Here is a 17,097-nt window from a genome sequence, read left to right on the forward strand (position 1 = left end):
TTCAGAATACGCTTCTCTTAATAGTCATGCATGATGACATAATTCTTACCCAAAATGAGGCTATATGTGCACGTTCACCACCACTTGTAGTGGCTGCGCCTTTAGCCTCGTTTTGGGCTAGAATTGTGGCGTACATGTACCATGTGTACTCATGCATAAAATAATATTAGGGGGTGTATAATAACAAATGTACATGGTATCCTGTATTGAACTAAAACCTTAAAAATACTGAGAGATTGTCACGGCTGTTTTTTTGTTTCATTCCAATTAATAATTACTGTGATGATGGACGGATGCAACTCTACATGCTAGTGTGGCTTACCTCTGGTGATGTAGATGTGTCTTGACTACTAGATGAATCTGTTTCAGGGAATGAGTAAGCTGAATCACTCTGTGACATGTCTGTAGGGATCTGTAGTGTATCTGGTGGATGGTAGATAGCTGTCTCATCTACTTGACTCTTGGCTCCTGCATTCTCTTCATTATCTGTAGTCACAATTACATTTTTGTGAAATTTGAACAAAATCAACCAAATTAAACAGAAGTTTTTCTCTCCCCCGTCCCTCGACCCCCCGCTCAATGTTGACTGTAATGCAGAAGACCGTGCAATCAGAATCATCATTGAAAGGGGGCAGGGGAGCCCAGCGAGATATGGCCGGGATTGTAGCATAAAGGGCTATTTGTTTCAGCGATCATGTAGAAACCAAAAAATTTATCTAATTTGTGAACATTGGATATAACTTGCCCCATCCATACACAACCTTGAAGATACTACATACCTAATACATCTCCCTGGATATCACTATTCATCATATCAGTCACAAAGTCATTAAGAGATGAATAAGATGAGCTACTACTGCTTCCAGCATCAGACTCTTCACCACTTTCATCGGTAGGATTAGATGAATCTGACCATGCCTCACTGCCACTACTCGATGGGATACCTAAAGTACAGTTCTCAAAAAACACCTGTCAATAAAGACAGGGTTAGCCAGTCAGGAAACTCATGCCTAAATAATGTGCAAACAAAGCAAGTGAGTTCAATACTGATGCCTTTATGCAGTACAATGTCATCCAATATATATCAAAACATAATACAGTCCAACCTTCATAGTTTTAGTTTACACAGCATTTTCAAAATAAGTATTAAGTTGTCCTTTTCAGATTAAATACACATGGGAATACGTCTGAGCTAAACATCACACTTTTCCTATGTCAAACTCAAATGTTTTGAATGGCAAAAGTGCAGCAACTAAAATGGTTGTGTGTGAATTGTCATTTTAGACTTGGAGAAAGACTCTGCTAGGGTCGAAACAACAGGCCATTAACAAGTTTTCGCATAAACCATAGGTCCATTTGGTTGGTAAGCAGTTTGCAACAGCTAATTCTATTTTCTTAATTAAAATCAATCATTGACAAACATTGAACATAATCAAATGGTTCCCAACCATAAATGTTGTCCTTGTTATACCCAACTATACATGTAGTTATTTCCCAGGAATTTATGGGAATTTTTGGTCGTTCTTTTCACACTACAAAAACTCTCGTGAATTTCCCGGGAAATAACTTATTCCCAGGAAATAATTAACCCTGCTAAGGGGTAGGGTAAAGGGAGTTAACCATGGGGTAAAACAAAACGAGCAGGCATATTCCCGGGAAATAGTACTCCTGGGAGTTACCAAATTGGGATAGCTGGGGTGGAAGTCGGGTTAAAAACTCCCAGGATTTTCCCAAGAGTTTATTTCCCGGGAAATGGCTCTAGTGTGAAAAGGGCTATTGTTGAGTGGTGCTCGTCGTCTTTTTATTTTAAAATAGAGTCAAACGTATGCATTTATCTCAATTCTAAAATCTACAGAATATAATCGCTCTCGTCAGAAATTGTTTTTATCTTATCCCAGAAAATTCCAAGCTAGAATATTATCAGAAAAAAATTGTTTTTAAACATTAATACACATATCTGTCGGCCTTTTTCAGGCATCTGAAAGCACACAATTTTGTGCAAACATGTACTTTTTTCTTTGTTATTCTCCAAATTTTCACAGATTTGTTTTTCTGCATATGTTGGAATACACTGAGTGGGAATACTGGTCTTTGGCAAGTACCAAACATGTCCAGTGCCTTTAAATAGCACTTTCTTGCAATAACAATTTGCTTGAGTTAACAAACCTTGAAATTGACTGGTTGCAGCTGCTCCATATACCACCTTGACTTATCACCAATGAGTTGAGGGTCAAACACTCCAGTTTGGATTCGCAAAAAGGTCACATTGACTGGGTTCAAACAAAACTCACCAAAGAACTCAACAGCCTGTAAAATCAATCAATCAATAAATCAATCAGTCAATAACAATAGTCATATTTATGTCCCGCCTTTTTCCAAAGGATGCAAATCGCCAAGTATTTGATGCAAGGTGATTGGGACGAAGTTTGAATTATGAGACCTATAATCCTTAGCACCATGTAATAATTTACATGGTGCTGTGATGCAATATCAATCAGTCAATGAAACAATCAATCAATGAATCAGTCAGTCAATGAATGAATGAATGAATCAATCAATCAGTCAATCAATCAATCAATCAATCAATCAGTCAATCAATCAATCAAACAATCAGTTTCAGTTTATTAGCATGCTGTACATGTAGTTTAATATAAAAGCTAGTCTCTTGGTTTGATAACACTTGTTCCCATTGCTCATGCACACCCACTGTAACACTAAATCTCTTCTAAATAGCATTTTCATTTGATAAGATGATTAGCGTCTTTGTTTGAATGATCTTTATGTGGGTGTGCAAATGTTTTTGCTCAATGGTGACTGTGAGCAAAAAGTGACCATACTGTTTTGATTGGTAAGCCTTTCTGAAACGGCATGTTTGTTTTTATCTTGCTGTTATACATGTACCAAATGAGAGTGATACTCTTTCCTATGACCTTTCTTGGTAGAAGAGCCACAAGGTAGATTGGTACATGTGGGGCATATATCATTGATTGCCTTTCATTCCAGCAGATTATAAATGATGGAATTTAGACTCAAGATCAATACAAATTAATGTCAACCCCTCACAATGTGAACAGTGATGAGAGGCAGGTGATAAACATGTATGTAGCCCTATGTTGGCAGTCTCCCTTTTTGTCAATATAGATTTTTTTTAAGAATTAGAATGAACCAATGGGAAATCTACTTCGCGGTAGTAGAATATAAAGCAAGGCAAGTTCTCAAAGGAACATTATCTACCAAGCAAGCAGATACACACACGGTGTTACCACAAACCAAATATACGCGATAGACAGAACTAGCTTTACAATTACCTGAAAGAGTTTAAAGGATATTAACATACCTGAGTTTTGGCAAGTTGTTCCACATACTTGGATATAACAACTCTTGACTGTACAAAGCTATGTACTTGGAATGCGACCACTGGCCTTGGATGTAACCGCAGAGTACGTGTGTGCTCATTATGGTGCGCTAACACATTAGGCGAGTTAAAAAACTTGACCATAGCTACTCGTGTGGCAACATCAACAGAGTCAACATCATTGCCATAAATAAATGGGTTAAACCCTGTCTCATCAGTGAAGTTCTCTCTTCTTCTACTGATGGCTTCAACTTCACCTCGAGACTCTTCAAAATCTTTGATTGGTGGAGGGCTTAGGCTCATACTCGTCAGGGCCTGGATATAAATATCAAAATTAATACCAAATCAATTAACATAATATCACAATGTAAATTAGTGTACATTGACATTATACTGAATTTATGTAAAGACATCAGGTGTACTTCATGGAATTAATTGTAATCCAGTAAACATGGCCAACATCAATAATGCTGGATGTCCATAGTAATTATTGGCATGAATGTTACAGTAGCAGTGAAAGGTGATTGGAGCAATACTCCGTCAGAAGAAAGCAAAAAGGCAGTACACATGCAGTAAGGACATGAACGTTTAACTAATGTTGCATTGCTCTATTAAGAAAAACAAATAGCAACTAGACATTAAGTGTTGTTTTGCTTTGATAAAGCACTTCAAGGAGTTTTGAAGGGTCTGACTTTGAGATAAAAAGACCCTTTACCTTTGATATGCCTTCGTTTGTGATGACTTTGGAAGTAAACATTGCTATTTGTGAGCTGCTTTTGGCTTTTTAGCGATGACATATATACCTTTTATGGCTTGGGACCTTCATGCATCAGCTCACACACACAAAAACTGCTTAACACTATCTGTTCAATGTTTAGCCAAAATCTAGATATTCACTATCGCTTCACTAAGCAGCTGTAGAATTCCTAGGATATCTCTTTTTAAAAATACATAGTTTAAACTTGTTCAAGCGGAAAATAATAACTCAATTAATCAGCAAACACTTATCAGCAGGCTAACTTTGATTCCAACCTCGAGTTTACTTTATACTGTAGCTATACCAATATCCAAGTTGTTATGTTACACAGTTGGATCGTTTTTTCATATTGCTGTATTGTTCTTTGTTTTTGCTCTTGTTTGAGTGGGGTTTCTACTCGACAAGCTGATGCTTCTTGGGGACCATCCTTACACAATTATCTAGACTTGATTCAAGTCCCATTCTCGTGCATATTATGCCAACTTACTATAAAACAATTCCCGTAGCATACAGTACAATGCGCGCTCGCCGTCAAAAGGTGGACCCGAGAATGGGACTTGAAGAGGTCGTTTCTTACTCTGCACGTTGTTACAATGTACTATACCAATTGGAGCGTGGAAGCGCTGCCCCGCTGGTAAAATATTCATTACACTCGGTGGTGACATCAGAGTCTGAGTGCAAGACATAACATAGGCACGCGTCTAGGTGCAGCAGGCAAGGGGGTGTCAGTATCATAATTTGTTGAATTGCACTTCCCTAAATTCAAATTTTGCAAACAAAACCGACCCCAATGTATGTTACAACGTATTAACTTAAATTCAAATGAACATTTAGTGCTTTCTTTTTTATAATTAATTAGTTATTCACAAATTTATTTCATTCGTCATTTAAATACTTATTAATCCATAAATAACAAATGTACTAGTCTTCTTTTTGAGTGCGATTGATTGGTCAACATGTATCACGCAGCAATGTTACATATTCATAAGTGAATACATTTACATATCAGGTGACTGCAGCTTCGTCAAGTCCCTGTCCTCTGTGCAGAACAGGTTTGGAAATGCAGAGCATAACAAAACAGTAGTTTTCTGGGGACGGCACGGGATTGGGACTTGAGTCAAGTCTAACAATTATCCTAATGCCCTTATACTTTCTTAATTATTATAATATAATGTAAATTGTATCACTTATTCTTTGTGTTGGGAAAATTAAAAGAAATGAATGAATGAGTGAATGAATGAAAGTGGTCAGTGATATTCCTGTCTCTATGTCAGCAAATGATGACAGCACTAAAATGGCTGCATATCACTAGTGTTTATTCATACATGTATGTCACATTGTCAGTGATATTCCTGTCCCTATGTCAGCAAATGATGACAGCACTAAAATGGCTGCATATCACTAGTATTTATTCATATGTCACATTGCCAGTGATATTCATGTCTCTATGTCAGCAAATGATGACAGCACTAAAATGGCTGCATATCACTAGTATTTATTCATATGTCACATTGTCAGTGATATTCCTGTCTCTATGTCAGCAAATGATGACAGCACTAAAATGGCTGCATATCACTAGTATTTATTCATATGTCACATTATATATTAAAATTCTTTACCTGTTTAAAGTGTTTCTTCAGCACTGATCCTTCTGGCTCTGGTAACTCTGGAACTTCCTCAGCTTGACCACAAAATGTTATCTGTAACATAAAACAGAATACATGTACATAAAACAGAATACATGTACATAAAACAGAATACATGTACATAAAACAGAATACATGTACATAAAACAGAATACATGTACATAAAACAGAATACAAAAAATTGAAGAACAGCAGCGTGCAGAAACCTAACATCATTCTAAGTTAAAAACATGTATAAACATACTGTACCTAAATACTGTACCTAAATCTACATGTGCGCCATTTGCCTCTCATTACTACTTAACTCTCTCAGGAATCAATTTGGTCAAGTCCAAGTCAAGTTTTTAGTCAAATCCAAAGTCCAAAAATAGAGCGACTCAAGTCCAACTGTGGTTCAATCTAAGGCATACGATGCTAATTGTGGGATTTAACATTTAGGTTTATCAACAGAAACACAATTAAGGGTGCACAATCAAATCTTAAATTCACTTACTTTGTTTGTATCCAGATCAACAAACCATACATCTTCCGGAAGTTTGAAATAGGGTTTATATAGGAAGAAACTGGCAGGCACACCAATGATGAATGGCGTAGGTGCCAGAAGCAACTACAGGTAAGAAAATAGTCACACAGTTAAAAGCTAATATTTAAAAAAACAAAATGAGAGAGAAATATTTTTGTCTGGAGTGCTATCAAATTTTAAGGCCAACATTTGAAGTCTTTCAGTATCATTACTGAGCTAATGACAGGGTTTAACATAGGCAAACATAAACGATGGTTTGGTGGTGTGGAAATTTGTGAAAACTGGAGGATGCTTTTACTCTTCTAAAACCCAATGATATTGTCCCTGCATTGAGCCTGTAAAGGCCGAGTCACGAAAACGAAAACAATAACTATAATTACGCAAAGAGAATGCATTCTATTGGTTTTGCTCCACGCAGCGTACGCCCACTCTTCTTCAACCAATCGCAGGCGTGCATTTTTAACGTTCTCATTCTCATTGTCGAGGCCTGTGTGACCAGGCCTTTAATCAGGTAACCACTTCCAAATTTGTGGTCCGTTACCCGCTAAAACCCTTGCTTTCTCTGCGGTTGGTTGATTGATCGACCTGCTAAAAACCTTTTGCCATGCGTGTTGTCATAAAAAATCATAATAAATAAAATAGTTGTCTATTCTGGATAAGTGATTTGCAATTGCAAATGATTTGTAAACAAATTGCTTGTCCATAGACATCTTGGGATTTGTCTGTAAACACAGAATACATCAATTACAATGTACTTCTCCCACTTTGTAATAGTGTATCTTACAAAACAAAATGTTGTATAGTTCAATTGTTGAAAAGTTTTAAATTGCATATAAATTGGAAAGCTATCCTGTGTGAGTACCTTACCTGTTCTGCTGATCCCATACATGTTGGTAACAATGGAATAACAGGAAACATGTACTCCAACGGGTAGATCATAGCAACAAATGCCATCACACTCATTGACAAAGCATTGTAGTCTCGAGATTGTAGAACAACCTGCAACATTTCAAACAAATACCCACAATAATCAATCATGCACATCCAGCTTTACCAATTAGAAGTACATGTAACTCTAAAGTTATTCCCTTATTTACTGAGCGACTGTTGTACATACAGAACCCAAACCTTTTTTGCTCTATACATGTGAAGTGTTTTATTGCAATTGGTTCATTGAGCATCACTATTCACACAAAAGCTGAAGACCTTGAAATGGCTATAACACCAGCTAAATTAACTGTAAAATGTAAGAGCAGCCAGGGCTCAATTAAATCAAAACACTGTCATACAATAGTCACAAGCCAAGTTCAGACAAGGACCATTTTGTCAATTAGAGGTCAATATTGCCTGGTACACAACATCCATGTTTGAGCATGAGTACCAGTTGATATCAGCCACTACTCAACAGAATGGTACTCGAGTGAACTTGGCCAACAGTGCTGCAGGCTACTGTAACTTATTCCAAAGGTGGTAGTCCAGCAGGCTGGTGAAATCAGCTACTGATACAATACATGTAATGTCTGTATGACAAATGTCAACACGAGTACGCTACGTACACTCCACTGTACATTTTGACCACATTTGTAAAATGAGATGGTGTGTCAATCTACTATGAACCAAACATTTCCACACACTGTATGTTGTACTAATGTGCTACTACTACATGTAGGTTCTTAAAAAGTGCTTTATCACCACACCCCTATCAAAGCACTCAGTATTTTTTCATACAAGGTACAAAATGTATGTGGAGTTACTTTTTGAACTAATGAGACCTTTCCATTTGAAGTAACATCTATTACACCATGTAATGGTTTACAAGGTGCTGTGACGCACTATAGATGCTGCTGATCAAAACAGGAACACGGGAGGGGGCGGGGTTAATCCCCCTTCTTTTGGATAGTGCACTAGGTTTTTTTACAGCTTTTCGTCCCATCCAAAGCAGGAAGCATCGTGGTTAAGTGTCTTAAGGACACAGGTGTTAGGGAGACAAACCTACTCTCTGGTGATCAGAAACACCAAAGCTTGGATTCGGTGCCCTTAACCGCTAGGCCAAGACTCGCCACAACAACCCAATAATGCATACCTTATTTTCCAACATGATGAGTGTGAGTACTTTGAGACAAGTATCTACTCCCAGTAACTCCAATGGTAGATGTAGAGGGAAGTCTGCCAATGAGAAGCGTGTGTGATCTGGAAGTGCAAACACCATGGGTTGTTGTGTTTCAAGAAGCTGAATTTCTAGGCGTGTTTTTCCAGGTACAGGAACTGGTGCACTGAGGAAGCGCAATATCCATGTCTCTATCTGCCTCACATCATGTCTGACTAATGGAGGTATGTCACTACAGATACCAGTCAGAACACCCCATACACAATCTCTGTAAACAATCAATGATCATGCTTTCATTAATACCTCAGACAGTTTCGCTATTCCTATTGGTGGAGAGCGCGTCACGTGGGGGGTGTTTAAACGGTTGATAATGACCAGCTGAAGCTCTGTTTATAATTGGTTGTTTTCGGATACTACGCGCTAGTCTTGGTGCAAGAGGTTTCTTGTTACAGGCGATGCGGATGCCATCGGTGAGTTGGCCAGGGTTGGCCGGGCTGTGTTTGAAAGGAAAACAAGGACGTCTTGCACTAAGACTATATGTGCACAAACGGATCCGGAAACTGTCATCTCAGTCATAACAATGCAACACACGAACGTACAGAGCTCAAGCCCGTCGGAAATGGATAAGTTTTACAGAGTTGATTACTTGATTTCGCCTTTTAACCTGAAAGGCATTTATAAATGGGAATAAAAGAGTAGTGACTCTTAAACGGCCAGTTAAAACTTTGCAGGGTCGTTGCCGTGCGATAAATTCGGCTTGGGCCTTTATCACACGGCAACGACCCTGCTGTTTAAACGGCCATTTAAGAACTCGTCGCTACCCTTTTATTCCCTTAATTATAAACAGTTATTTTCATCATATTTCATACGAAGTGAAACTTTGAGACATGTCATCACACATGACACACTTTAAGTTATCACACAAGCGCGAGTGGAATACAGAAAAATACAGCGCTTCTGACTGTCTGATGGGTCACAGACACGCTATATTTGTATCTTGTGTCTTATTTTTTTAAGAATCAGACTTGTGTTATGACCCCATAATGCGTTCTTACCTTAATGATCCCTTGGATCCACCCACTTTACGGCTACAAGTCCTTTCATTACATGAATCAATGAGCCGCTTCAGAATAAATAAACACTCTCTGAATGTAGAGATGAATGGATGATGACTCAGAATACACAGCGATGTCAGGGAATTATTGCGAATCTTCTTTGCTTGCTTGAGTCTTCTGCGAGTTCTTGGTGATTTTCTCTGATCCACATCATCTGATGGCACATTCAATGTATCATTACTGCTTGAATTCTGTCTGTTATTGACTAGTGCCTTTTCACCTTGATTCTCAAGGGTTTTTCTTTTTGAAGATTTAAAGGGACGATAAAAGTTGACACAGATACCAAACCGTGCTCGACCACTGTCCTTGTCAGTCAGAGTAAAAACAAACGATGTATTTTCCCGAAGACTTAATTTTTTCCGTCCAACTGTGAGACATCCTTCTGGTTGACAAAAGAAGACAACATCTTTGGGCAAGGGGAAGTCAGTGTGATCTTCTTGTGGATATCGTCGAAGCAATTCCGGTGTCTTAGAGACACTATTATTGCCATTAGGATGACGGGTTCCTACGATGAGAACGTAATCTAAAAGACGGGGACAAAAGTGTTTTCTACCAGCTTGGAATGTGTCCATGGTTAAGATGTAGTGGACAACTTATAACTTCAATTGAGACTGTACTGTGACTGTTCAGCTACATGCTTGAAACTTTTATTGGAACGGTGGATGAAGAACTTGTAATGCAGGAGTCAAGTTAATTCTGTCAATTAATAATCTGGGGAAAAGAAGAAAAAAAGAAATAAACACATGATAAAAAAGGATTGATAATATTTGATGTCTCCGTATTAAGATCAGTGTTACAATTAGCAATCTGCACAGTATACAGTAGGCCTATAGGCCTAATAAATAAATAAATAATTAATTAAGAGTCTTTGCCTATAAAAAAAATCATCATTCACCATCAATGATTCATCATCATCATCATCATATTGAACTATTACAAAATAAAATGCGCCACACAAACTCCCTTTGGTTTTTGCTTTGTGTTGCTGAGAGCCCCCCCCCCCCCCCAAAAAAAAAAAAATGCAGACAGGTTAATGGGATCGTAGTGGTGTGATGATTCAAAATCATGTGAGTGTTACAAATGACCTTTGACCTTCATTATATTTGTGCCCAAAAAAAATCCCAATTGTTTTTTCATTTGAAATCTGTTTAGGAACATTAACATAAACCAAATACAAGAAAACATTGATGGGACCTTGATGGCCCAGGTCCATTAAAAATAGTTTATCATGCAAATAGTAGAGATCCCAAGATTCGTTTTTTATTTTCAGTTAGAGGAAAACTGTTCCTTCACAAGGGTTGGTTGTCATTAAAAATGTTTAATGTTCGCGCGAGGTATTGGAGAAGCTATAAGAAAATGCAAGAAGCGGTAAAATTTAACAAAATCACACCCGATTTTCACTTAAAATTGTTTTAGGGCTGTAACATGTGAACTTCTTTGTTTCATGGGATCTATGGGAGTTACAAATGTATGAGGCCGAGAAAAAGACATGAGGGCACTGTTTGCCAAGGTTAGGTCCTGAATAACATGCATGACATGACGCGCCAACAAGATCCCCCCATACACATAAAAAAGTACACATGAAAAAGTGGTGGCAATCCATGCTTTCCTGAGCTCAAAGATGCCAGACAAGAGAAGTACCCAGGTATACATTGTACATGTATGATGTAGGTCTATATTTGTATAAGTGTAGGTCTATGAGGGCGGGCCGACTTACATGTAGGTATAGTAAAATAAATTTTATGTGAACTTGCTAATTTTATGGGCTCTACAAAATGTATCACGAGATCAGAGGCGTTGAAAATGGCACAAGGGCGCTGTTCGTCAAAGGTTCACGTCAGCATAACAAGTCGCACCAATGCGATCATCCAAATGACTTTGTTTCACTTAGTATATAAGTGGAGGTTTAAACACATTCTTTACTTTGTTGGGACAAACTTTTTGCGTTTACAGGGAATGTATTATTTGATTTACAAGAGTCTTTTGCCTGAGATTTTGTTGATTACGCCCAAATCAAAAGAGTCAGCAAACTGATTTAAAAGATGATCTGAGAACCCATGAATAACCCGTACATGAACTCTTAAAGATTATCAGCAAAGCAGATGCTAAAGTCCCCCAGGGGAGTATACTTTGCCTCATGTTTATTAATGACCTGGCTTCATATCTTGAGCAGTGTTCACTTATAAACTCATCCATGATTCTACCCTCCTCGTCACTATCAAAAATCTAGATATAAATAAATCATGTGGAGGTAACCTGCAAAGAGACTTGGTCAATATTGAAGCATGGGCAATGTCACTTTCAATGCAAGAAGAGATGATCATCAGAAGGAAGAGAAATGAGAATCATCCTCCACTTCATCTATAAAGAGCTACAGTCTACTGATACAGTTAGCATTACTCAGCTGCTGGGTGTCAGCATTGCCAAAACATTGTCTTGGTCTCAACACATCACAAGAATTGCAGAAAACAACAACAGACGTTTGTAGCATCTACTTGTACATCTTGGGCAGTTAGAACTATCCTTCCTTGTCAAGCACAAATCACCATCTTATGTTCATGTACAAACAGGGCTTACATTTGCTCTCTTACATGTCTTATGGAATACGCTCAGTTTGTAATGGAGCAGGATCGAGTTTAATCTTTGAAGCTGCTGGAAAAGGTTGCAGAACAAAGCACTGCGCTTACTCAGGGTTTACTCTAAAAAGCATTGTTCCAAAGTATTTACTATTTAGCATCATTGTCAAAGCTGAAAGAAAAGAAAAAAAGGAGCAGTTTCGCAGTTTAAGAAAAGAGTACTAATCCTCACAAAAATGACATTTATCTTGTAACCTAGAAGAGCTTTTTCAAATGACAGTAAAGGCGATGTCATTAATATACAATGCACATCGCACACGCTATCCACAATGTATTGCCTTGACCATAATATACTGGGGTCACACAAATCAACATGTTTTAAAGGCACATTATGCTTTTTGCACAATCTGACAGGGTTCTTTCCAAGTTGACGTATCGAGTGTAAGCGTGAATTAAGTGCCGATACACAGATATTTCAGCCATATGCAAAAATGTGTACATTCAAATAGTTTTTTGTTTTAAATGAAATTTTTTACTAATTTCACAAAAATCATTGTAAACCATAAGTCCAGATTACACACTTTTTTTTCTGGAGAAATCGTTTACCTTTGCAATTATTAATACATGTACTTGTATAGTAGATGTTAAATTTGCAACGGCGATAAAGAACAATTCATTTTGGTTTTAATCCCAAACATGTGTTAGCACTGTATACGTACTCGATTCTTACTGAAACCAGACTTCTGTGAAAAAACACAGGCATATTACTCGCATGGGATTCAAACCCACAACCTTTGCAATTCTCGAGCAGTGTCATACCAACTAGACCACGAAGATAGAGGCAGTTCGTAACCTTTTTTTTAGCAGCGGGTACTGCAAATTATTTACATGTACGTAGTCTTAAATTTGCATCAGGATAAAGAGTTTTCACTTTGGTTTTTACCCCTGTACACCAATGTTTGTTAGCACACAAAAAACATACATTGACAACAGTGTTTAGTCACAATTAGCACTTTGATGATGATTTGAGAAAATATGAGTCCATCAGCACTCATTGAGTATAGCTAGCCATAAGCCATGCCTGATAATCTGCCATGGTATGCTGGAATCTAGGAATGGTCCGATTGTTAAAACACCTTCCATTGAGCCACAAGTATACAGCCTTTAACAACATAGCAAAGAATATTATAACATAGCAAAGGTTTCAGATTCAACAAAGGTTTCAGATTCAACAAACTGTACATAATAACCTCACAAAATCTGTGGATAATACGAGGCAAAATACACTACGTCTCTCTTTGTATGTGAAATCATAGAGGTGAAATGGAGCGAAGCACAATTAGGTGCTAGCCCACCTTGTTGAGATGTTTTCATGATGGCTCTATGGTTTAGTCTGATCATGGTCACCATTAGTGTAGAGCCATAATGGCCGAACAAGGTTCACAAGTGTAGCTCATAGGGTGTGCATGCCTGTGTACTTGACACATCAGGCATGTCCAGGTCAAGGTGTATGTCAGCCTTCATTGAAATCAAGTCAAAATGCAGTAAGTCCAGTTTAGCCAAAGACCCTGGACTTCCTACAGTAGGCCCCCTAATATGCATGGATTGGTTTGTACAATAATGGAAGCAGTGTGCTGGCCTGCCACATGAAGGAGTTAAGAAACCATTTTGTTTTTTCTCACACAAGTAGACTAGATACATAATTTACATCAAACAATGTAAATCTGTCAGTAGTGTCTCATGTTGTCAAATAACCACTTAAAAAGGGTGTTTTTTGGCGTTTTCACCGGCGGACCTACATGCATCAGACCAATGCAAATACCCATTTGTAGCCTGTGTGATTAGTGTCAGGTCATGTCATTCAAAATGCACAGTCTACTGTGTAAAATAAAAGCAATCCGACAGTCCATACAAACCTCTTGCCTTCCAGTACCAAAACGTGAATGAACCATTTATTTTACAGTTAATTTTAAAACATTAACGTGTCTGACAAGACGATAAACAATATGCCGGCGAAATAGTGCTTCAGATGTTGGTTTATTTTGCCAGTATTCAGGATTTCATCAAATGAATTATTGTATTACATTCTGTACAAAAAAATCTACTCACTAGTTAATAGTCCATGGTTAGTCATTACATTATTTAGTAATAGCATGGCTACGTCTAGTCATTGGTTCAATCCACTCCATCCTTGGCCCCAGCACCTTGGATATAAAATTCTTTTGTGTTTTGGGGGGGTCAGGTTCCAAAAACCTATTTACCAATAATAGTACGATCAATTGCTATTTTCCCATGCGCATTTCCGAAAACTAGCAAGTTGCCAAGATCGTTGAGAAAGCTTTTAGCCCAAAACGTGTCATGTTTTTTTCAAAACAAATCCAGCTGTAGGGCTATCTCCAACTTCAGAGCATTAGATTTTGTTTTTAAAGAGGAAAAGAATTTTATATCAAAGGTGCTGGGGCCAACGCTACAGAGTGGATTGGGCCAATTTATGAGGCTAGGCTACATGTACCTGTATCCTACATTTCGGGCTGGGCTATTAACTAGTTATTATACACCCCTTAGAATTATTCTGCACTGTGATTGGTTTAAAACCTGTCACATGATATGTCATAGTTTTACTAGAAAGGCACACCAACGGTAATGTATTGTACTCTGTCTCATTAGCAACCAGGGTACTATCCCATTAGCAACCAGGGTACTATACCAAGATGTACAGTACCAAGATGATGATAGCGTACAGCGAGGAATGACACGCTATAAACCCAATCTGTCCATGTAGGCTATCAGACGTGCTTGTAAGCGAACATACAATAGTTTGTCACCATCTACTTGGATGATATATTAAACAAATAAAGAATGTTTTTCACTCGTGCAAAAGTGCAAATATTTTCAATTGTTGAAAGGTTGAATGTTCCATTCAACCCGGCTCTGCCTCGTTGAATAGAACATTCCATCTTTCAACTCATGATCATTGTCATGAACATATTCGCACCATTGCACTCATAAACATTCATTACATTATTTCCTGTGAACTATTATTAGATTAGTACTGTGACAACACGGATGGAATGCAAAGCCATAAATTATATAACAATAAGATTTGTGAGATTAGAGCTTTATTTGATTAAGATAAGTTAGTGGTATGCTAGACCCAGTATAAAATTACAGTAACTGGGCGCTGTACTCCTTTTTTCAACATTTATTATCGATCGTAGTCTAACTCTACTGTACGACCAAAAACAAAGGAGTTTATAAATAATAATACAGCACCCCAGTTAATACTGGGTCTAGTGGTATGGAAGATTGTTTAAAAAAAGCTTTAGTAACCAACAAACCAATGTCCATGTTGAATGTTCACTTCTAATTAATCTAGCTCTGATCTGATCGAACCTAAAATAAATTATTCCAAAACCATTTAAGTTCCTATTTCTAACGTCCTTGCTTGCTCCATTTTTATTATATTCTTCTCTACTGAATGAAAGTAAAAGTAAGCCCCAACATGGAGTGTTTAATTTTATTTCATGCCTCCGTTTACAAAGTGATAAAAATGGCTATAACTATATTTGTTATTATTTTATCACGATCATGATGATGATTGTTCCATCTCCTCATCTATCCATGAGGTAGTTTCTACCTCCATGATCTATCTGTGTCGGGTAAAAAATAAACTGGCACTTGATTAAAAATATTAAACATTACGATTTCGTTTTTCTTTTACAGTTTTTAATTAATTTATTAAGTTACCTCTGGCTCTGTTGAAACCGACAATTTCTTGTCCTTATCTTCTGATGACAATGTACACGTTCCGATTAATGGCAGCTATTCCCAGCTTAATATAAAATGGTCATGATCAAAACAGCACAAACACACCGTATGTCAAATCGAAGCCAGTTCCTAAAATTAACGTACTGTACATACCAACATCACGCTATGTATGTACTATAGTATACATTCATGTACATGTATGACGACAAGATGGTAGGTGTGTGTAATGAATGTACGACAGTCGCACACGTACACACAGCACAGCGCCCTTCCCACTCGTATCTACGTCAAAGGGAAAATGCTAAGTGCGTTGTGCATGCGTAGATCGATAGTCAGTGAGTACCCGTATAATCAAGCTGCTGCATAATCAGTAACGAGGCAGTACATGAGTCTCTGAGTAGACTGTTAGAGAATACCAAATCATATTATTAATCCAATGATTAACCCAATCAAATAAAATAAAATGGTTTTTTTCGTCACTCATCATGGACAAGAAAAATCATTTTTTGATAAGGGACTTTCTTCATATTCCATCAACAAAAAATTAAGCACTGCATGCCAAAATAATTTTTATACTTTGGAAAAATATCCTCTCAATTTTATCAGATTAAAGGGAACATACACCTTTGTTTTTTTTACTTCTAACCTTTAATTGTTGTTTTATCAAATGTAGAGAATTTATGTAACAACCTGTGCAACATTTATGTTATGAGATTATCGAAGGAGCGAATTACTACGTGAACGCTGTATACACACCTCCTACTTCACAATCGGAGAGACTTTTCTGACAGTAACGGTTCTCAGATTCACATTTTATGACATTTTGGGGCATACAAACTGAAATGTTTCACGTTCAGTCACAAGAAATAATTTAAAAAGAAATAATTTAAAAAGGTCAAAAAAAAGGAACGCTATAGCTGTCGGCTACTACGCGAGTAATACTATTTTAAGAGCGATCATGCAGGCCCTTGAATTTCGGGAAATTTGTTTTGTTTTATTTTATTCATTTTAATTCTTCGGACAAAACAATAAAACAAGCACAGGCCTTCCAGGGAAGGGCAAAAGTAAAATAAAAAATATAACAATGTCATTAAAAAAAGATGTGCCATCCCAGACCTTTATATACTTTAATACTTCAGTGAAATTGCAGTAAAAGTTTTAAAAAGATGGCAAGTAAAAAGCAATACACAAACGATATGCACAAGAACTACCGTGTAAAACATACCACATTAAAGAACTACCGTGTAAAA

At 37.4% G+C, this 17,097-nt stretch overlaps 1 protein-coding gene across 10 annotated transcripts in view; it reads right to left on the reverse strand.

Annotated features, from left to right (window-relative positions):
• LOC117305120 (MAP kinase-activating death domain protein-like) overlaps nt 1–16,094 on the reverse strand; it is a 90,842-nt gene extending 74,748 nt beyond the window's left edge. For 9 of the 10 annotated variants that reach the window (XM_033789883.1, XM_033789882.1, XM_033789886.1 and 6 more), the window contains exons 1-10: nt 15,827–16,093; nt 9,444–10,214; nt 8,365–8,656; nt 7,149–7,280; nt 6,252–6,365; nt 5,732–5,812; nt 3,338–3,670; nt 2,167–2,307; nt 780–969; nt 323–486 (exon numbers count right to left, since the gene is read on the reverse strand). In XM_033789883.1, the coding sequence (XP_033645774.1) occupies nt 323–486; nt 780–969; nt 2,167–2,307; nt 3,338–3,670; nt 5,732–5,812; nt 6,252–6,365; nt 7,149–7,280; nt 8,365–8,656; nt 9,444–10,075 (2,079 nt within the window). In that variant the 5' untranslated portion in view covers nt 10,076–10,214; nt 15,827–16,093. Of the gene's footprint in view, nt 1–322; nt 487–779; nt 970–2,166; nt 2,308–3,337; nt 3,671–5,731; nt 5,813–6,251; nt 6,366–7,148; nt 7,281–8,364; nt 8,657–9,443; nt 10,215–15,826 lie in introns of all 10 variants that reach the window. The other variant, XM_033789887.1, reaches the window with a different exon arrangement.
• Between the last annotated feature and the right edge of the window lie 1,003 nt (nt 16,095–17,097).

Source organism: Asterias rubens, chromosome 22 (genome assembly GCF_902459465.1).
Source record: "Asterias rubens chromosome 22, eAstRub1.3, whole genome shotgun sequence".
Taxonomy (NCBI): domain Eukaryota; kingdom Metazoa; phylum Echinodermata; class Asteroidea; order Forcipulatida; family Asteriidae; genus Asterias; species Asterias rubens.